Raw genomic sequence first — 22,058 nt, 5'->3', positions numbered from 1 at the left:
TTACATTACAGTTTCACAGTCATACCTAACCTCTCTGTCTAAGACTCATCCTCTCTCTCTGAGGCTCTCTTTCCAAGCCTCCCTCACATTCTTACACTCCAAGACTCTCTCACTCTCTAGCCTTCTAAACATCTCACTAAGATTCTATCTCACTCTAAGACTTTCTCTTACCCTTCTTCACTTATACATTTTTTGGGGAACTGTATTTCTCTGATTCTGGCCTCTTTTGTATCAGTGATTTTCCTTGGCTTATAGTTTCACAGTCATGGCTTCAGCTAGCAAAGCCTTAACTTTCTCTCTCAAAAACTCTTTCTCTATAACTCTCTCTCACTTTCACTTTCCTTAAAAGTTACCTTGTAGAGTAACCTTTTGTCTTGCTTGAATTGACTTTGTCTTGCTTATCATATTTTGTATGATTTACCATCATTTTTACTTTTATTTTATTTGAGTACAAGTAAATGCAAGCTATTTTGATTGACTTATGAATGTAATTGGAGAAAATGAAGCAGCTATTTTGCAAGAAGCTGCAGATAATGTGGAAAGCACTTACTGTTTGTGGTGTTGAGAAAGGGGTAAATGTTGGCTGGGAATTCAGAGGAATGTTTTTCAAGGTATCCTTAAGATTCACCTGAACCAATAGGATAGAGTTGCAGTTTAAAGTCTTAATCCATGCAGCTGTAATTTTTTCTGGTGCTGTGCCAAACGAGTTGCTTGAAAGTTGGTATTTTTGTTCACCCCTACATTATCCTTTTGGGTTGGTTGATATTTCTCCAAAGGGAAACTTAGACATGGTAGAGTTATCAGATCATTTTCTCTTGAGATTTTAATGAGGCTTCTGAGGCTCCTTCAAGATGTGCACCAGGAGAATGTGGGGAGAATAAAATGGGATTGATATAGGATAAGTATAAATGGGTTATTGATGGTCACAGCAGCCTTTGTGGGCTGAAAAGCCTGTATCTATGTTTTATGACTAAATTTATCTGTGTAATGTCATCCTTATTCCCCTTACTAAATCAACTTCACTTCATCATTGGGAATTGTACTGATCCCATTTCCTTCAAAAGGTTCCCTCCTTACCCTTTCAGCTTCATTGTTGTTCTCTCATAAAATTACATAGAAGTTACAACATGGAAGCAATATATTTAGGTTGGCCCTCTGAGCATCATCCTAATTCACACTTTTCCAATATTGCTTTATTACTTTTACCTTCAATCAACTGTTTGTACAGTTAAGATGGATCTGAGGCCATGACCACTTCTGCTAAACAGATTAAGCCCAATGAAAAATATAAATACAATAAAAGGTTTCGAGAGCATTCATTGCATTTGTATTTTTCTCATGCTCTCCGTTATTGCAAACACACACAGCATTCCAGCCTCATTCTTACTAATGTTTTGTGTATACACCATAGCATCTGCACTTTTATTTTCCTGATTTCATGCCATAAAACCCGACTATTGCGATATCTGTACTCTTTTCATAGCCTTAGAGACACAAGAGACTGCAGATGCTGGAAATCTGGAGCAATACACAAAGGCGCTGGAGGAACTCAGCGTGTCAGGTAGCATCAATGGAGGGAAATGGACAGTCGACGTTTCAGCTCAAGGCACTTGATCTGGACTGGGACTCAATCCAGATGAAGGGCCTCAACCTGAAATGTCGACTGTCCATTTCCCTCAATGGAGGCTGCCTGATCCACTGAGTTCCTCCAGCGCCTTTTGTGTGTGTTTTTCATAGCCTTATTCATTTCAGGTACTCTAGTTGAAGACTTGAAAACTGAATTTCCTGGTACCCTTTCTTTCCATATTCTACAGAAGAGGGACAAGTATAAATAAGAGTACTATGTTAATTTGCCAATATCAGGGCTTCTATTGATTAAAAAATGTCTTGCTTTTCAGGAACAACAGCTTGCTCAAACGGAATTCAGCAAAAAGGTATATCCGTGATTTTTCTAGATAATAAATTTGTATTAAGAGTATTCCTAAATGTAACATAATTTTGTGGGATAGTCTTGGGAAGACCATTCCTTCCATTTAGAGTATATTGAGTTTGTCATATCTGTCTGCTGCAGTTCAAAGATAATGCAATTAATATCCTAATGTCAATTTTAATGATCTGTTTCTTTTGTATTTTTGTTACATATTTGTTCATACTTTTATTGTTGATTTTAGCCTCATAATGGAAGAAATCTTGATGTATACTCACGATAAATGAAACACCGGAAATGTATGTATAACACAGCTTTTAATTTTCCTGGTAGAATAATCCAAATGTAATAAGTATAATAAAAATGTATTTTTTTATGGAAGACTACATGGAAGGAAAGACTGAAGTGAGAAGTAATTCCATAGTTCTGAGGTGGAATGAATTAGACTTGACTAATTCATAGTCCTGCAAATGTAACAACAAGTACTTCCAAGTTTGGTGCTAATCAACAAAAAAAATGTTATAGTTAAAACTTAATTCCAATTTCTACCAAACTTTGGGATATATTTTCATATTGGTATAGATCAACCTGAAAATCACTGCCAAGATGCACTAAGATCTGCTGAAAATAGTTTGTTGCTTAGACCTTGTTATAAGATGACCTGAAGATGTTCAAAAATATCAACCTTGCCTTCACTTTTGATATATTATACAAAATTAGTCTACATGTAAGTTTTTTTAACAGATATTTTTGAAATAACCATTTAGGAAGTGAGTAGTTACAAACTGCAATCAACCTTCATCCTGCAAAGTCCCTGATGATCATCAGCTACAAGTGATAAACTATAACTTCAGATATGTTGTTTTAAATCACAAAGTGTTGTAATATGTGTCATAAAATTAGTGATGTGTATTCTACTGTGAATAATAAATATTTCATACAGCATTTGTTATTGTCTATAAAAATTGTTTACAAAATATTCACTTCAGCCAAATATTGGTCTGGATATTTTGCTGATTTTTTTTTCATATTGTTCACTTGGCACTCAGCTGGCAGACCTTTAAATCACTGCCTTTCATATTCTCTGAGTCTCACATCTAGGATGTTTGTAATCACCGAGTCACCTCCAGCTACTCCCTTTCTACCATGCCAGTGCATCTGTGCTGGTGACACCGCTGTAATAGTGATAACTATGTAACTGCCTTCCAGTACATTAGGTGATGCAGTTTCTCTGTAGACTAGAGGTCCCAAACTAAGGACTCAAGGCCAAAATTGACCCACAGAACTAATTGATGGATTAGCCTGCTGACGGGAAGCTCTCTTGAAGTGGAGGCTCAATGTTCTGTTAGGAATGAAGCCCAAACCCTCACCCACAGTAGAACAGGCCTTGGTCTCCCAGCATTGTAGAGAGTGAGTGGGTGGGAGTGCGTTGTAGGTGAAGGGCAGAGGATCATGGAAAGGGAAATGGGTGTTAGGTAGATATAGTGGGGAGGCTTTGGAGTTCAGGTTAGACAAATGAGGAAGGGTGAATGGGTAGGATAAATGATTGGAGGGTTGGGGTCATGTCAGATGATAGGAGAGGTCTAAGATCACAGCCAACAGAGGTGAAGGGGAACAATCTGTAATGATGGAAAATTAACAGACAACTAATGAATGAACACCTCATATAGTATCAGTGGCACAGGTAGGGGTCAAGCTGACTGAAAGTAGACTTCAACCCTCCTCTGTGATCTGCTTTAATGTTCACATGAGCCTCACAACCATATAAAATGAATGCTGTGTGCTGTTAGACAACACTGCACATGCCTCTATGTGCTTGCATGTCTCATACACAAAAGTGCTAGCATGATTTTCATTGCACGGTCTTCTGTTCCCCTCAAACCAAAAGTGGCTATCCAAGGTGAAAATTCTGGAAATTTCTTTGCTGTTGTGCTCCATGTTATTCTGCAGAAAGTTACTGTGTGGTTTGTACAATTAGAGAGTACTGTTGGTGTGTACTTATCACAAAATGAAAAGTATTATTCATTCTGTGTGATGCATAGGCAAACTTATATAAAAAAGGCACTTACTATTGTCATTAGCAGGTAGACACATTTTGTCCTCTGCCTTTTAATGCAGTCTCTCTCACACATGACTTTTCAGGATAATGTCACACCATGTTCTCTAGTACCAAATAAGGACTTAAGAAATCAGAAAAGGAGTAGACTATGTGATCCCTTTGAGCTAGCTCTTCCATTTAATAGTGTCATGGCTGAGCTTCTCTATCAACTCCACTATCCTCCGCTTTTCTTATATCCCTCAATTACCTCAATAGCTAAAAATCTCTTGATTTTATCCCCAAACATCAATCGATCAATCATTTGCAATTTTGGAAGTAGAAAATTCCAATGATTTACTACATGCTGAGTGAAGAAGAGTTTCCTCGTTGCAATAATAAATAAGAATATGAACCATGGTTCCAGACTTGCCAGACAGAGAAAACACCTCTTCCAGCACCCACCCTTTTTTCTCTAACAATTCTACACATTACTATTGATCATTTGCCATTCCTGTAATAAGTGCCCATTTTATTCAATATCTCCCTGTCTCAGCCTAGTAATCAATCTAGTGAACCTTTGTGCATCTCCTCTGTGGCATGTATAATGTTTTTTCTGGATAAGCTACCCTAAACAAAAGGTCTCATTAAAGCCTTATCAAAATGCAGCAAGCTCTCCTTACTGTTATACCATGCTCCTAGCATGGTAAAGCCTAACCCTAGCACATTTTTAACAGTTTTAAGCCTAACCCTAGCACATTTTCATCATGGATGTTCAATCCCTTTACACCTCTATCCTGCATCAGGAGGGGCTGAGGGCCCTCCATTTCTTCCTGAAATGGAGGTCCAGCCAGTTGCCCTCCACCAACACATTCATGTAATTGGTGAAACTTGTCCTTATGCTTATCAACAACTCCTTTGATTCCACTCACTTCCTCCAGACTAGCTATGGAAACTTACATGGGCCCTAGCTACACCTATCTTTTTTGTTGGATATGTGGAACAGTCCTTGTTCCAGGCTTACTTGGGACCACTCCCCCAACTTTTTCTTCAATATGTTTATGACTGCATTGCCGCATCCTTCACCTATACTGAGCTCAAAATGTTATCAATTTTCCTACCAATTCCATCTTGCTTTCACATTTACATGGTCTATCTCTGACACTTCCCTTCCCTTTCTGAATCTCTCTGTCTGCATCTCAGGAGATGGACTAGCCATTACCATCTTCAAGGGTAGTCCTAAGCTTCCTGTTGAATGTCACTTTAATTTTCAATCCTACTCCCATTCTGAGCTGTCTTGTCTGCGGCCTCCTCCACTGCCAATATGAGGCCCAACATAAGCCAGAAGAACAACATCGTATCTTCCATCTGGGCATTTTATAATCTTCTGAATGAACACTGAGTTCTCCATATTCGGGTGTAACTGCATCTCATCATTTCCCATTATCAAGCTTATGTCCCTTTATCACCCTGTTTCTTTAAAATGTTTCGTTGACAGTCAGTATTCATTCTCCCTATCACCTGACCTGTCTTAACCAATCTGCATTCCATTTTTTTTGTCTTACACCTCACTTGTCCCCCTAATTTGGTTTTGAAAACTGTAACCTTCCCCTTACCCCAGTTTTGAGGAAGGGTCCCTGTCCATTTCCCTCCACAGATGCTGCCTGACCCGCTGAGTTCCTCCAGCAGTTTGTTTCTTGCTCCGCATTCCAGCATCTGCAGTCTCCTGTGTCCCCCTGAGCTGAAACATTAACTGTTTTTTCTTTCCAACAGATGTTGCTTGACTGGCTGAGTTCTTCTGGTATGTCTGCTATTGCTTCAGATTCCAGCATCTGCTGTTGTATTTGTTTTCCAAGCTTTCCTTATTCTTGTACTCCAATTCTCTTTCAATAGAGAATATCATACCATTTGCTTTTCTAATTGCGTGCTGCACCTGAAAAATATACAGGGACCCTGAAATCCTGCTAAATCCTAACATGTGAGGTTGAGGTCTCTCATCTTCTTAAAAAATCAAATCCAGTTTTCCATTTTCCCTATCAAAGTGGATCATTTTGCATTTCCCCGTTCTGCTCCATCAGCCATCTCCTTGCCCAAACACTTAACATCCCTCTTTGAATGCTCCTTATATACACCATATTTTACATTATCAGAAAATGTAGATATTTTATATTTGTCTCCCCTTCCCTTCATCTAAACTGCTGATGGAGACTGTAAATAGCAGAGACCTTGCTTCACCTTGGCAGTTTCTGACAGTTTTCCAGGCAAATGATTCATCTGGTCCCAATCAGTCTTTTTCCCAAGGTTGGAGAATCAAGAATGAGAGGGCATAGGCTTAAGGTGAGGGGGATAGATTTAATAGGAACAGGAGGGGCAACATTTTCACCCAGAGTGTGGTCAATATATGGAATGAGCTGCTAGAGGAAGTGGTTGAGGCAGGTACGTTAACAGAGGTACTTGGACAGGTACGTGGATAGGAAAGGTTTGGACGGATATGAGCTAAACGTGGGCAAATAGAACAAGCAATGATGGGAATCTTGGTCAGCATGGACCAGTTGGGCCGAAGGGCCTGTTTCCGCGCTGTTAGACTCTATGACTCTATGGTAGGATACGGCAGTTGAAAATGCCTTTGCTAAATTTGACAATGCACAAGGTCTTTGTGTTTCCTCTCACAGTTTAAGTCTGAACCTTGGTTATGATTGCCATGGCCATTTCTGCCCATAGCCTTCAGAGGAATGTCTGAAGGGCTATCTGTAGAAACAGAATCTCTCTCCATCCCTGCAGCATGGCCTCCAAAGCTTCATTTGTCCCTTCTTGTACAAAATCAAAATGGTGGGGATGGTGGGGATCTGAAATAAAAATAGAAAATACTATAAGTACTCACAGCACATACAACATCTCTGGGGTTTACACTTCAGGTCAGTGACCCTTCATCAAACTTAGAAATAGTAGGGAGATAAAACAAGTTTTAAGATACACAGTAAATTGAGGGGGGAAGAGAGGTTAAATGATGGTGGAAGAGTATTCTACAGACCCCCCAATAGCAGCAGAGACACTGAGGAGGCAGATTTTGGAAAGGTGCAAAAATAACAGGGTTGTTGTCATAGGTGATTTCAACTTCCCTAATATTGATTGGCACATCCTTAACATAATGGGGATAGATGGGGCAGAGTTTGTTAGGAGTGTGCAGGAAGGATTCCTGACACAGTATGTGGACAGGCTGTCTAGAGGAGAACCCATACTGGACCTGGTACTAGGCAATGAGCCTGATCAGCTTTCAGATTTTTCGGTGGGAGAGCATTTTGGAGACAGTATAACTCCTTGACCTTCATCATAGCCTTGGAGAGGGATAGGAGCAGACGATATGAGAAAGTATTTTATTGGGAGAGGGGGGATTACGATGCTATTAGGCAGGAACTTGGGAGCATAAATTGGGAACAGATGTTCTTGGGGAAGTGCACAATGGAAATGTGGAGGTTGTTTAGGGAATAGTTGCATGGTGTTCTGGATAGGTTTGTCCCCTTGAGGCAGGATAAGAGTGGCAGGGTGAAGGAACCATGGTTGACAAGAGACGTAGAATATCTTGTCAAGAGGAAGAAAGTAGCTTACTTAAGGTTTAGAAAGCAAGGATCAGACAGGGCTCTGGAGAGTTACAAGGGAGCCAGGATGGAGCTTAAGAATGGACTTAGGAGAGCTAGAAGGGGGCATGTAAAGGCCTTGGCAAGTAGGATTAAGGAAAACCCCAAGGCATTCTACGCATACGTGAAGAATAGGAGGATGACTAGAGTGAGGGTAGAACCAATCAAGGACAAAAGAGGAAACATGTGCCTGGAGTCGGAAGAGGTTGGGGAGATCCTTAATGTATACTTTGCTTCAGTATTCACCAGTAAGAGAGACCTTGACATTTGTGAGGATGGCGTACAACAGGCTGATACGCTAGAGCACGTCGACGTGAGGAAAGAGGATGTGCTGGAACTTTTGAAAAACATTAAGATACATAAGTCACCGGGGCCAGACAGGATATACCCAAGGTTATTACGGAAAGTGAGGGAAGAGATTGCTGCGCCTTTGGCGATGATCTTTGTGTCCTCACTCGCCACAAGAATAGTGCCAGATGATTGGAGGGTGGCAAATGTTGTTTCTTTGTTCAAGAAAGGGAGTAGGGATAACCCTGGGAATTACAAACAGGTGAGTCTTACTTCAGTGGTGGGCAAATTACTGGAGAAGATTCTTAGAGGCAGGATTTATGAGCATTTGGAGAAGCATAGGTTGATTAGGGACAGTCAGCATGGCTTTGTGAGGGGCAGGTTGTGCCTCACAAGCCTGATTGAATTCTATGAGGATGTGGCAAAGCACATTGATGAAGGTAGAGCAGTGGATGTGGTGTACATGGATTTTAGAAAGGCGTTTGATAAGGTAGATGGAGTGTATTCTGCCTGGAGGTCAGTGACGAGTGATGTTCCACAGGGATCTATTCTGGGACCCCTGCTCTTTGTGATTTTTATAAATGACTTGAATGAGGATGTGGAAGCGTGGGTTAGTAAGTTTGCAGATGACACGAAGGTTGATAGTGTTGTGGATAGTGTAGAAGGTTGCTGTAGATCACAACAGGATATTGATGGGATGCAGAGCTGGGCTGAGAAATGGGAGATGGAGTTCAACCCGGAAAAGTGTGAAGTGATACACTTTGGAAGATTGAATTTGAAGACAGAATACAAGGTTAATGGCAGGACTCTTAGCAGTGTGGAGGAACAGAGGGATCTTGGGGTCCACATCCATAGATCCCTCAAGGTTGCAGTGCAGGTTGACGGGGTTGTTAAGAAGGTGTATGGTGTGCTGACCTTCATTAGTCGGCGTATTGAGTTCAAGAGCCGTGAGGTAATGTTGCAGCTCTATAAAACTCTGGTTAGACCACACTTGGAGTATTGTGTTCAGTTCTAGTTGCCTCATTATAGGAAGGATGTGGAAGCTTTGGAGAGGGTGCAGAGGAGATTTACCAGGATACTGGCTGGATTGGAGAGCATGTCTCATGAGGATAAGTTGAGCGAGCTGGGGCTTTTCTCTTTGGAGTGAAGGAGGATAAGAGGTGACCTGATAGAGGTGTACAAGATGATAAAGAGTGGACAGCCAGAGACTTTTAATCAGGGTGAAAATGGCTAACACAAAGGGGCATAATCTTAAAGTGATTGGAGAAAGGTATGGGGAGGACGTCAGAGGTAAGTTTTTTACGCAGAGATTGGTGGGTATGTGGAAAGCACTGCCGGCAGAGGTGGTGGAGGCAGATACATTAGGGACATTTAAGAGACTCTCATTAATTAAGCAAAAACTAATTTATTTTTAAATGTAATATGGTTATAATTTGGGGAAAATGGGGCTGCCTCAATTGGATAGTGCTGGAAAAAAGATATAGGAATTATAATGTATGAATAATCTATGCCTGTTTGCCCAATGCTGTGAATCTCATTAATATGCTTTCACCAACCAGCTAACAACGATGCAGCTTTCTTCATGCTGGTCATTTTTTGTGTGTGTCTAACTCCTCTTCAAGCTAGTTAATGCTGGTTAAAGCCATCCCTTCATTCATTAAAAGGGAAACACTTGTGGCTGCAGCCTGTTATCTTTTTATAGGTTTTTGTGCTTGGTAGAAGTCATGGCTAATTACCTTGGGCAAGTTGATTTCTGATGTAGATACAAAAGGCTTCAGATGCTGGAATCTGGACAACAAACAATCTGCTTGAGGATCTCAGTGGGTTGACCAGCATCTGCGGGAGAAAAGCAACTGTCGAAGTTTCAGGAGGGTTGAAGGATGACAGGCAGATGGAACCAGGTAGGAGAGAGGGAGGGGTGGAGTTGGGAGGCAGAGACAGGTGGATGATAGATGGAGGCAGACAAGAAAAAACAGGAAGATGGAATCAGATGGGGGGTAGGGAGGTAAATGTGGAAACAGCCAGGAGGGTGATAAGCAGGAACACAAAGGCTACAAGTGCTGGAACGTAATAAGTTATGAAGGTGATAATGGAAACCATTACGGAAGACGTAGGCAGATGGAAGCTCCGAATACAGTGTAGGAGGTTGGAGGAGGTACATAAGAATCTTTGCCTCAGTGGGAAGGGCTGTTTAGGTCCCTGGATGGTGATCAGTGAGGAGGTGTAAGAACATTTGTAGGGAAAAGTGCTAGGCATCAGGGAGGGGCGGGTGGGGAGGGATGAGCAGACAATGGAGTCATGGAAAGAGTGGTCCCTGTGGAAGGTGGTCAGGGATGGGGAGGAGAAGATGTGGTTGGTAATGGGATCGAGTTACAGCTGGCGGAAATGATGAAGAATGATGTGCTGGATGTGAAGGCTAGTATAGGGTGAAAGGTGAGGACTGGGCAACTCTGTCTCTGCTATTTTGCTGAGTACTCCCTCATCAGTCTACTCTCAACTATCAGCATCGTGATGGAAGGTGTGTTAACTTGAATTTATTTACCATTAATCTGTTCACCGATATAAAAACAGAAAATCTGGCGATACTCCGCTAGCCAGACAGCATCTGAGTGGAGAGAAGCAGTTAATATTTCCGGTCAGTGACCTTTCATCTGGACCAGAAAAATGAGAAAACAAGTTGCGGAGAGGGAGAAGATTGGAGGGAGCAAAGGGAACATTTGTGATAGGGTCAGGACCAATATTGTCGAAGTGACATAAAAGCCATTGTGAAAAACAAACTCCTGGAGGAATTCAGCGGGTCAGGCAGCATCTGTGGAGGGAAAGGAATGGTCGATATGGGTTGAATGGGTTGAGACCATAAACTATAGGAGCAGAATTAGGCCATTCAGCCATTGAATGTGCTCACCATTCAATCGTGGTTGAAATTTTTTTAACCCCATTCTGCTGCCATAACCCTTAACCCCTTTACCAATCAAAAACCTATCAATCTCTGCCTTAAATACACCCAATGACTTGGCCTACACAGCCTTTTGTGGCAACGAATTCCACAGATTCACCATCCTCTGGCTGAAGAAATCCCTGCTCATTTCAGTTTTGAAATAACGTCCCTTTATTCTGAGGCTGTGCCCTCAGATCCTAGACTCTCCTACTAGACCCTGCATAAGGCCTTTCCCTTCAGGGATGCTTACTTCCCTGCTGAGTTCCTCCAGCGGTTTGGTAGAGGGGAAGGGAAAAGGAAGACAATTCACAACCATATGTGTGGAAGGTCAAGGTAGTAGTGGTATTGGTATTGGTTTATTATTGTCACTTGTACCGAGGTACAGTGAAAAACTTGTCTTGCATACCGATCGTACAGGTCAATTCATTACACAGTGCAGTTACATTGAGTTAGTACAGAGTCCATTGATGTAGTACAGGTAAAAACAATAACAGTACAGAGTAAAGTGTCACAGCTACAGAGAAAGTGCAGTGCAATAAGGTGCAAGGTCACAACAAGGTAGATCGTGAAGTCGTATTCCATCTCATTGTATAAGGGAACCGTTCAATAGTCTTATCACAGTGGGGTAGAAGCTATCCTTAAGTCTGGTGGTACGTGCCCTCAGGCTCCTGTATCTTCTACCCGATGGAAGAGGAGAGAAGAGAGGATGTCCCAGGTGGGTAGGGTCTTTGATTACGCTGGCTGCTTCGCCAAGACAACGAGAGATAAAGACAGAGTCCAAGGAGGGGAGGCTGGTGTTTGTGATGCGCAGGGCTGTCCCCATGACTCTCTACAGTTTCTTGCGGTCCTGGGCAGAGCAGTTGCCGTACCAAGCCGTGATACATCCAGATAGGATGCTCTCTATGATGCATCGGTAAAAGTTGGTGAGAGTCAAAGGGGACAAACCAAATTTCTTTAGCCTCCTGACGAAGTAGTGGGTCTGTAGGCTTGTAATGAACATTGGTTACTAAACAAACTGAGCAAACCTGGTGCTGTCAGGTGCCAGAAAAGGAACATGGAACATATTTTAACTGTCTTTATTGAAACCAGGTATGCACCTTACAAATGTCCTAATGTGATAACCACCAATGTTGTCACCCCCTTTAAATAGACATAGATCTATTTATTTTTAAAATATATACTCTTCAAGTCTCGGCCGAATCAATAAAATTCTCTCGCATACTCAGGCTGCTGTGACAGCCAGCATAAATGTGATGGGCCGAATGGCCTCCTTCTGCATTGTAAGATATAAGCAAAATAGCTGATCGAGAAAACTTGGAGCATAAGGAAAGGTGGTTGTTGAAGTCACACATCTCAGACCCAGGGTACAAATGAAAGGTTGAATTTGAATGATCAATAACTATACACTTGTCGATATAGAACAGAGAACAGTACAGCACAGGAACAGGCCCTTCGGCCCACAATATTGTGCCGAACCAATTACATTAGTAATAAAATACCCAACTAAACTTAACCCTTCTGCCTACACAAAGTCCACAACCTACCATTTTCCTCAAATTCATGTGGCTATTGAAGAGCCTCTTGAACGTCTCTATCTTATTTGTCTCCACCACCAGCCCAGGCAGCACATTCCAGGCACCCACCACTCTCTGTGTAAAAAACTTGCCCTGCACAACTTTGAACTTTCCCCCTCTCACCTTAAATGCATGCCCTCTGGTATTAGACATTTCAACCCTGGGGAAAAGATACTGGCTGTCTACTCTATCTATGCCTCTCATAATCTTCTAAACCTCTATCAGTTCTCCCCTTAGTCTCCGCCACACCAGAGAAAACAACCCAAGTTTGTCCAACCTATCCTCATAGCACATGCCTCCAATCCAGGCAGAGTCTTGGTAAATCTCTTCTGCACCCTCTCCAAAGCCTCAACATCCTTCCTATAATGGGGCGACCAGAACTGAATGCAATACTCCAGGTGCTGCCTAACCAAAGTTTTATAAGCTGCAGCATAACTTCCTGACTCTTGAACTCAGTGCCTTGACTAACGAAGGCAAGCATGCCATATGCCTTCTTTACCACCCTATCAACCTGTGTAGCCACTTGCAGGGAACAATGAACTTGGATCTTCATTTAGGGCCTTGCTATTAACAGTGTACTGTCTCTTTACATTTGATCTCCCAAGGTGCACCACTTCACATTTGGCCGGGTTGAACTCCATCTGCCATTTCTCCGCCCATATCTGCAACTGATCTATATCCCGCTGTATCATTTGCCAGTCTCCTACGCTATCCACACCACCACCAATCTTCGTATCATCTACAAATTTATTAACCCACCCATGTACATTTTCATCCAGGTCACTTATACACATCACAAACAGCAGAGGTCCCAGTGCGGATCCCTGAGGAACACCACTAGTCAGAGACCTCCAGCTAGAATAAGTCCCATCAACCACTACCCTGTGTCTTCTACAGACAAGCCAGTTCTGAATCCAAATGGCCAATTCACCGTGGATCCCATGCATCTTAATCTTCTGGACGAGCATCCCAAGAGGGACCTTGTCAAACACCTTACTAAAATCCATGTAGACAACATCCACAGCTCTACCTTCATCAATCAACCTCATCACCTCATCAAAAAACTCAATGAAGTTAGTAAGGCACGACTTGACCTGTACAAAGCCATGCTGACTGTTCCTAATTAGACTACATTACCAGTATGGAGAAAGCAATTCTATTTATAAAGTCACAAATGATAACTTATTTAAAAAACATTTTTATTTCAGTTTTTTTAACATACACGGTCTAATGCTGGAATATGTCTTTGATATATACTGCAGGTAAGTATATAGAATTCTGAGACACAAGAAATTCTGCAGATGCTGAAATCTGGAGCAGTACACAAAAAGTGCTGGAGGAACTCAGCAGGTCAGGTAGCATCCATGGAGGGAATCAAATAGTTGACATATCAGGCCGAGACCCTTCATCAGGACTGGAAAGGAAGAGGGCAGAAGCCAGAATAAGAGGGTGGGGGGAGGGGGAGGAGCACACAAAGCAGGTGATAGGTGAGTTCAGGTGATAGGTGAGTCCAGGTGGGGGGGGGGGGGGGGGGGGGGAAGCTGAGAGGTGATAGGTAGAAGAGGCAAAGGGCTGAAGAAGAAGGAATCTGGTAGGAGAGGGCAGTGGACTATGGAATAAGGGATGGAGGAGGGGAGGAGAGGAGATGGGCAGGTCATCAAGGCGGAGGAAGGGAGCCACAGGAATAAGGGAAGACAAAGGAGTGGGGGGGGGGGGGGGGAGAAAAAGAAGGGGTGGGGTTACCGGAAGTTACAGAAATCAACGTTGAGGTCATCAGGTTGGAGACTCCCAAGGTGGGATATGAGGTGTTGTTCCTCATATCGGTATATACTGCCTCACAGGCAGTAGAGGAGGCCGTGGATAGACATGTCGGTATGGGAGTGGGATATGGAATTGAAGTGGATGGCCACCGGGAGGTCCTGGCTGTTGTGGCAGATGGAGCAAAGGTGTTCGATGAAGCGGTCGCCCAATCAGGTCTCACCGATGTACAGGAGGCCACACCGGCAGCACTGGATGCAATAAATGACACCCCCGGACTCACAGGTGAAGCGCTGCCTCACCTGGAAGGATTGTCTGGGGCTCTGAATGGTGGTGAGGGAGGAAGTGTACGGTCAGGTTCAGCACCTGGTGCGGTTGCAGGCATAAGTGCCGGGGGGTTATCAGTGGGGAGGGACGAGTGGAGGAGGGAGTTGTGGAGAGACCGGTTCCTGCGGAAAGCAGAGAGAGAGGGTGAGGGGAAGATGTGCCTGGTGGTAGGATCCCGTTGGAGGTGGAAGTTGTGGAGAATGATGTGTTGGATGTGGAAGCTCGTGGGGTGGTTGGTGAGGACAAGTGGAACCCTGTCCCTGTTATGTCGTGGGGGTGGGGGGTGAGGGCAGATGTGCAGGAAATGGAGGAGATACGGGTAAGGGCAGTATTGATGGTGATGGAAAGAAAACCCCGGTTACTGAAAAAGCCTCATCTTGGGAACAGATGTGGCGGACGCTGAGGAACTGGGAGAAGGGGATGGCGTCCTTACAAGTGACAGGGTGGGACGAGGTGTAGTCAAGGCAACTGTGGGAGTCAATGGGTTTGTAGAAGATGTCTGTGGTTAATCTGTCTCTGGAGATGGAGACAGGGAGATCCAGAAAGGGGAGAGAGGTGTCAGAGATGGACCACGTGAATCTGAGGGCGGGGTGGAAGTTGGAGGCAAAGTTGATGAAATTGATGAGCTCAGCATTGACAAATTCTGAGATCTACACTTCCAACTAATTGAAATGATTAAGTTCTAGAAATCCGTGAATATCAGCCGCTTACTGCAGCTGTTGGACAGAGAGGAAGCAATAGGCGCGGCAGCGAATCAATGACTCACTCAGTCATTAGGAAATGTTATCTCTGCTACACCTTGTAAGGAAGCATCGGAAACCGGAAATTAGTGCAACGTAAAAAGAAATCCCTTGCACCACTCGAAAAATGACTATCATTTGTGTGGGTATTGCTGTAGGACAAGTTACAGAGGAAGTGTGTGCTCCGGGACATCAGCGAGTGTGCCATCCGGAAGCGCTACTCTGGGCTGTGTGACAGCAATACTCCAGCACTATGCAGGTCAGCAACTTCTCTCTTTGCAATTTATTTAAATCGACAGAGCAAGAAATAAAAGTGACGTGCGTTCTTGAGAATGTTATGTTATGTAGTTGAACTGTTTCTATTGATACATATCCAGGCCGATAAGCGACTAAACCCCAACTCGCTTGCACCACAGTAGTATTCTTCAATGCTTTTAATGCTCGAGACTTGTTGGTTACTTTCCCTAATTAACGCCGATTTCTTTCTGAAACCACGCCCATTTTATTTTACTAGGGATTTGTGCATGTAAGGTTGAATTTAAATGAAAGTATACCCACTGGGATTTAATTAAGTTGAATAATCTAGAGCTCATCATGTTTAATATGTATAAAAAATCTGAAATTTACCATTACAGAAGAAACCTTTGACATGAGGTAAGCATGTTTTTTTTCAAATATTGGCCCATCTCTCTAGTAAAGTTGGAGGGAAGTGCTTTACCATTTGCACACATTCCGTTCTCAAAGTGAACAGTAGAGACCAGTCCATCTTACATAATAGCAAGATCAAACTCTCTTGTCACTTTACAAATTTTACATTCTACATTTGCATATTACAAATAACTTGGTTAAAATTTTAATTTAGCAATAGTATCCTAATGAGATCTGTGTCTGTCATGTTAATGCAAGCTTTCGAATGTAGGGATGAATGTTAGATGATAATACTTTGAGGTTCCTTCCAAAGCTTAGTCTACTTTGGAAACACAAAAGACTGCAGATGCTGGAATCTGGACCAACATACAAAATGCTGGAGGAACTCAACGGGTCGAGCAGCATTTATAGAGGGAAATAGTTGAAAATGTGGGCCGAGACCTTTCATCTGGACTAGAAAGAAAGAGGGGAGATAGCCAGTGTAAAAAAAAATGGGGGGAAAGGGTGGAGCAAGAGCTGGCAGGTGATAGGTAGATGAGGGAGGTGGGGAGTGGTAATGATGTCAGATGCTGGGAGGTGACAGGTGGAAGTGACAAAGGGCTGAAGATGATGAAATCTGATAGGAGAGGACAGTAGAGCATGGAATAGAGGGGAACGTGGGAGGAATGTGTGGGTGATAGGGAGAGGGTGGGGGAGGGGAAAGAATCAGACTTATTATCACTGACATATGATGTGGAATTTGTTGTGTAGTGAGAGCCGTACAGTTGAAAGACAAAAAATCTCTAAGTTACAAAAATAGTGCAAAAAAAAGAAATAATGAGTTAGTGTTCATGAATTATTCAGAAATCTGATGGGGGAGGGGAAGAAGCTGTTCCTGAATCGTTGAGTTTGGGTCTTCAGCTTCCTGTAATTGCTCCCTGATGGTAGTAATGAGAAGGGGGCATGTCCCGGATGGTGAGGATTCTTAATGATAGATGCTGCCTTCTTGAGGCACTGCCTCTTGAAGATATCCTCAATGGTGGGGAGGGTTGTGTTTCTGATGGAAGCTATAACCCTCTGCAGCTTCTTGCAATCCTTTGCAGTGGAGACTCCATACCAGGCTGTGATGCAACCAGTCAGGATGCTCTCCACTGTACATCTATGGAAATTTGTAAGAATCTTTGGTGTCATACCAAATCTCCTCAAACTCCTAATGAAGTAGAGCCACTGGTGTGCCTTCTTTGTGATTATATCAATGTGTTGGGCCCAGGATAGATCCTCTGAGATTTAGATGCTCAACAACTTGAAGCTGCTCACCCTTTCAACCATTGACCCCTCAATGAGGACTGCTGTGTGTTCTTCCAACTTCCCCTTCCTGAGGTCCAATCATTTCCTTGGTCTTGCTGACGTTGAGTGCGAGGTTATTATTGTGACACCACTCAACCAGCTGGTCTATCTCATTCCTGTAAGCCGCCTCATCGCCATCTGAGATTCTACCAACAACAGTGGCATCATCAGCAAATTTATTGATGGTGTTTCAGCTGTGCATAGCCACACAGTCATGAGTGTAGAGAGAGTAGAGCAGTGGGCTAAGCATGCATCCTTAAGGTGCACCTGTGTTGAAAGTCAGTGAGATTTAGTATGTCCTCAAAGACTCTTGCAAACTTCTACAGATGTACAGTGGAGAACTTTCTCACTGGTTGCATCACCGCCTGGTATGGAGGCTCCAATGTGCAGGATCGCAAGAGGCTGCAGTGGGTGGACACTCAGCCAGCTCCATCACGGGCACAACCCTCCCTCCCATCAAGAACATCTTCAAGAGGCGGTGCCTCAAGAAGGTGGCATCCATCATTAAGGACCCTCACCACCCAGGACATGCCCTCTTCACATTACAACCATTGGGGAAGAGGTATAGGAGTCTGAGAACCCACACTCAATGTTTCAGGAACAGCTTCTTCCCCTCTGCCTTCATATTTCTGAATGGTCCATGAACACGACCTCATTATTCCCCTTTTGCACTATTTATTTATTTTTGTAACTTATAGTAATTTTTATGTCTTTGTCTTGCACTGTACTGCTGCTGCAAAACAACAAATTTCACGACATGTGACAGTGAAAATGAACCTGATTCTGAGGAGAAGATATAGGGTGATGGGGGCCAGTTGGATCAGGAGGAGAGAGAGAAAAGAACACTGGGAGGGAAAAGGTTACCAGAAGTTTGAGAATTCGACGTTCATGCCGCCAGGTTGGAGACTGCCCAGGTGGAATATGAGGTGCTGTTCCTCTAGTTTGTGTTTGCCCTTGACCTACTTTGGAACTTGTTTTTACTTGCAGTTATTGCAGAAAATCCACTCTTGTGCAGATAGTAGAATGGAAGGGTAATAAGATTTTAACTGCTAACTCAGTGAGTTCTGGATATTCTGTATTGACTTTGATGTAGGAATTGGGTAATGTCAGGTTTTGAAATTGTAACTTAAGGCCTTTTGTCACTTGATACCTACAGCAATTTGTCCTCTTGAGATCAGTGATGTCTTGGTCTTTACAGATGAGAATGCATCACAAATCCATTGTTTTCATTCTATGTGGATCAGAATATTTGGAGCATTGATTTTTGGGTGGAACAGTATTATTTCTCATTTGAGAGTGAGGTTGACCTCTTTGCTATCGTCAGTAGTTATCATCATGCAAAAGAATGTGCCAAAAAATTGTGCTGATGTTTCTGAATGAGGCACTGTGTTGCTTGAGTGTTTGGTGCAACTTCCATCACTCTGGTCACGTCACCTGACTGTCAGTCATTGTGGCTGCTCCATTGGTGCAAGTTCCAATGCAGCAGTATGACAGGAGCCCATGTTCTGTTCCATTGCCATGTTGGTCTCAAATTTCAGCACCTGTTGTAATTTATGATAGTCATTCACAGCAAAATAAACCTTCATGAAGGGCCCTTTCTTGGGCATAGTACATGTAAATAATAAGAAACACAGCATTGCAAATGTTTTGTAACAATTGGGATTTGATGTCTTCTGTGATATCAGTAATTCATCATGAGATGAAAATATTGTGTGATAATTAATACTGCTGATTTTTCTTGGCAGCTCTATTGCTCAAGAGGTATCAATAAGCATCTATTATTGAAGGCATTATTAAGTTTTCACCTAGTGTAAATGGTGATATCTTTTTTCATTGGCGTTTGACAATGTAATGGACTAGGAGATACAGTTCCTTTAACATACTTTAATGTAGCATGTGGTAGTTCATCTCTTCCATGAGAAATGTGCCACTGGCTTTTTGTTTAAGTTTGGGTGTTTGCTGTTGAATCATTTGGAAGGTTTCGTATCATTTCGTTGTTTGTCTACATTGGGGGGGGGGGGGGTGAGTATGATGATAACATTGAGCAACTTTGGCAAGAAATTATGAAGGGAAAATCGTGTTTGACTAGACTGGAAAAAGGAAAATCATAATGTTATTGTACAAAAATTCAACATTGGTTCATCAATGATTTATGACATTAAATCGCAAAGTGCATAGATTGAAGAGTTCTTCCTAAACTAACAAGTGATAAAAGTATTGAAAAGTGCCATACAATGCATACAGCGAAGCTTGACAATCTTGATTGCACGTTATATGACTGGTTTTCCTTGAAGAGATCAGAGGGTGCATGTATCTCAGAACAGGATTCCAGGGTAATACATTGTTATGTGAAAGTATATAGTTTGGCAATTTATTTAAAGATTTATGCATAGAATACTAGTGTGTGATGTACAGTAATGTTTATTTTGGGCAATTCTCATGCAACCGGCCCCCGCATTCCCCATGGATGCTAATTGGCTGACAGTATACTTTATTTGGATTTTTGGAAGGCTTTTAATAAGATCCCACACAGGAGCTGGTCAACAAGATTAAAGCACGTGGAGCTGGGAATAATGTAATAACATCAGATGAGAATTGGTTATTGGACAGAAAGCAAAGAGTGGGTGTAAACATATCTTTCTCAGATTGGTAAACTGTGACTAATGGTGTACAATCAAGATCAGTGCTTGGGTCCCAGCTATTCATGATCCATATCAAAGATTTGCCTGTGGGGACCAAAATTCATATTTCAAAGTTCGGAGATATAAAACTTGTTCCAGGGATGGCAAGATTTCTGCATGAAGAGAGATTAGAGTAGACTATGCCTGTATTCTCCAGATTTTAGAAGAATGAGCGATGTCATTGAAATGTAAATTCTTACAGGGCTCAGTGGGTTGTTCTTTGGCTGAGCAATCTAGAACCAGGATGTCAGAAGAGGGATATGCTGTTTAGATGAGGAGAAACTTCTTCACACAGAGGATAATTAATCCTTAGAATTCCATCCCCGGAGGACTATGGTAGCTCATTTTAAATGAAGTTGGACATATCATTTTGTATTTGGAGACAGAAGAGAATCTTGTGCTTGATTACCTAACTACACCTAAATGTTGTTAGAGAATTGAATGAATGACAGTGTTAATGTAAGACAAATGGTTGTTGGACAGTATGACTTGTGGTTCATCCGAACAAAGAGTTGAGTTTAGGATGGTGAGCCATCAGAAAAACTGATTTTAACAATGTGTTAAATTCTATATATCTAAAGTCAAAACATGTGAGAAAGTAAATAGCAACTGTATCTGAAAGAGACATGTTAGATGTAGTCCATTGTCACAACCAGAAGTAAGGCGGAGAGATTATTCAACAGATAAATTTTGGGGACTAATATTAGATTTTTTAAAAATTCATTCAAGGAATGTGGTCATCACTTGTGAAGCCAATGTTTATACCTCATCTCTATTTGTCCCTAAAGAAAGTAAAGTTCAGCTTTCTCCTTGAACTGCTGTATTCCACGTAGTTTTCCCAAATTAGGGGGAGGGAAGAAATTCCACAGCTTTGACGCAGAAGGAATGCTTCTATATTTTCAAATCTGGTTTGTGAGTGACTTGAAATGGAACTTGGAGGTGAAGGGATGTTTTAGTGTTTGTTTCCCTTGCTCACTGAGGTTGGGGAATGCTATTAACAGTTTTGTTGATTTTGCTGTGAGTGCACCATGGCTGCAATGTGTTGGAGAAGGCGACAATTAGTTAATGCTGAGGTAACGTTGAGATTCTTGAGTGCAGTATTCAAGCAGGTGGAGAGTATTCCATTACACCCATTGTTTGGTGTTTATAGATGGTGGAAAAGCTTTGAGGAGTTGAGAATAGTTTGCCATTATGTACTGAATATGCCATCGTGCAAAGGTTTATATTGTCAGAGGATCTCAACACCAAATTAAATAGTTATCTCTTTCCCTATAGAGCATCATGGGATAAGGAAGCATTTGTCTTTAGAGGAAGCACGTGAATAGAAAGAGGAGAGCTTTAAAATAAAACATTTGCTGGTAGAAAATATCTGCAGTTCTTTGTGAACTATTAAAAAGGGAAAATAGGATAAGATGTGAAGAAATCCTTTGACAATATCTTTGCTGCTGGCACTTGCCCATGGCTGTAATGCTACCTGCTCTAGCGATTAGTGCACCTTTCCTCCCTCGGGTCAAAAAATATTCAGAGTTATGTTCTGCCTCTGATAGTGGTGTCCTCCTGTTTTGGATGATAGATCCTGCATGAAAGGCATAGCAAAATTATTATGAGATGTTTGGAGAATAGAATGCTTATTGTGGAACAGCTTGCAGTGTCAAATATGTAGTGTGAGATTATAACAGTCCACCAGCATTGAGGATGACTTGGTTCTACTCTGGTTTTGTGAGTTCTGATATGACTGATGCCAATGTAGGACCTGAAAACTCTTCCACATATTGGGGTGGTGAGGTGGTGTATCCCTTCCACTATTTACACAGAGCTTCTGTGTGCTCCTGTTGGACTTGAGTTAATCAAAACCATCCCAGGTATTTCTCTATTTTGATAGATGGGCCAGTAATTCTCAGGAGTCAGAGGGGTTGCTGCTTTTTTTCTTAGGTAGTTTCATCTGTCCAGTCTGGGTAAACCCTTCTCGTGATGGGACCCAAACTGTTTCGGGAGTCTCATGTTGTGCATGGAAACAATGTGGCCTGCCCAACAGAGCTGGCTAACTTTTGCTGAGGTTTCAGTGCTGGGCATGTTGGCTTGGACAAGAATTTTGGCTCACTTATCATTCTAATTAATTCGGAGGATTTTGCAGAGATTGCATTGGTGGTATCTTTCCGGTGCCCGCTGAAGGTAGTCCAG

The 22,058-nt window shown here is 42.3% G+C and overlaps 1 protein-coding gene across 2 annotated transcripts in view; it reads left to right on the top strand.

The window, feature by feature from the left end:
• Positions 1-22,058, top strand: part of pdcl3 (phosducin-like 3) — a 250,137-nt gene that overhangs the window by 215,010 nt on the left and 13,069 nt on the right. Inside the window, exon 1 of one of the 2 annotated variants that reach the window (XM_052026770.1) lies at positions 15,294-15,481. The exons of the other annotated variant lie outside the window; for it this stretch is intronic. Within the exon in view, the coding sequence (XP_051882730.1) occupies positions 15,476-15,481 (6 nt within the window). The 5' untranslated portion in view covers positions 15,294-15,475. Of the gene's footprint in view, positions 1-15,293; positions 15,482-22,058 lie in introns of those variants that run through there. 2 annotated transcript variants of the gene reach the window in all.

This window comes from Pristis pectinata, chromosome 11, assembly GCF_009764475.1.
Source record: "Pristis pectinata isolate sPriPec2 chromosome 11, sPriPec2.1.pri, whole genome shotgun sequence".
Taxonomy (NCBI): Eukaryota; Metazoa; Chordata; class Chondrichthyes; order Rhinopristiformes; family Pristidae; genus Pristis; species Pristis pectinata.
The sequence above is the reverse complement of the archived record's forward strand: the minus strand, read 5'-3'. Positions and strand labels throughout refer to the sequence as shown.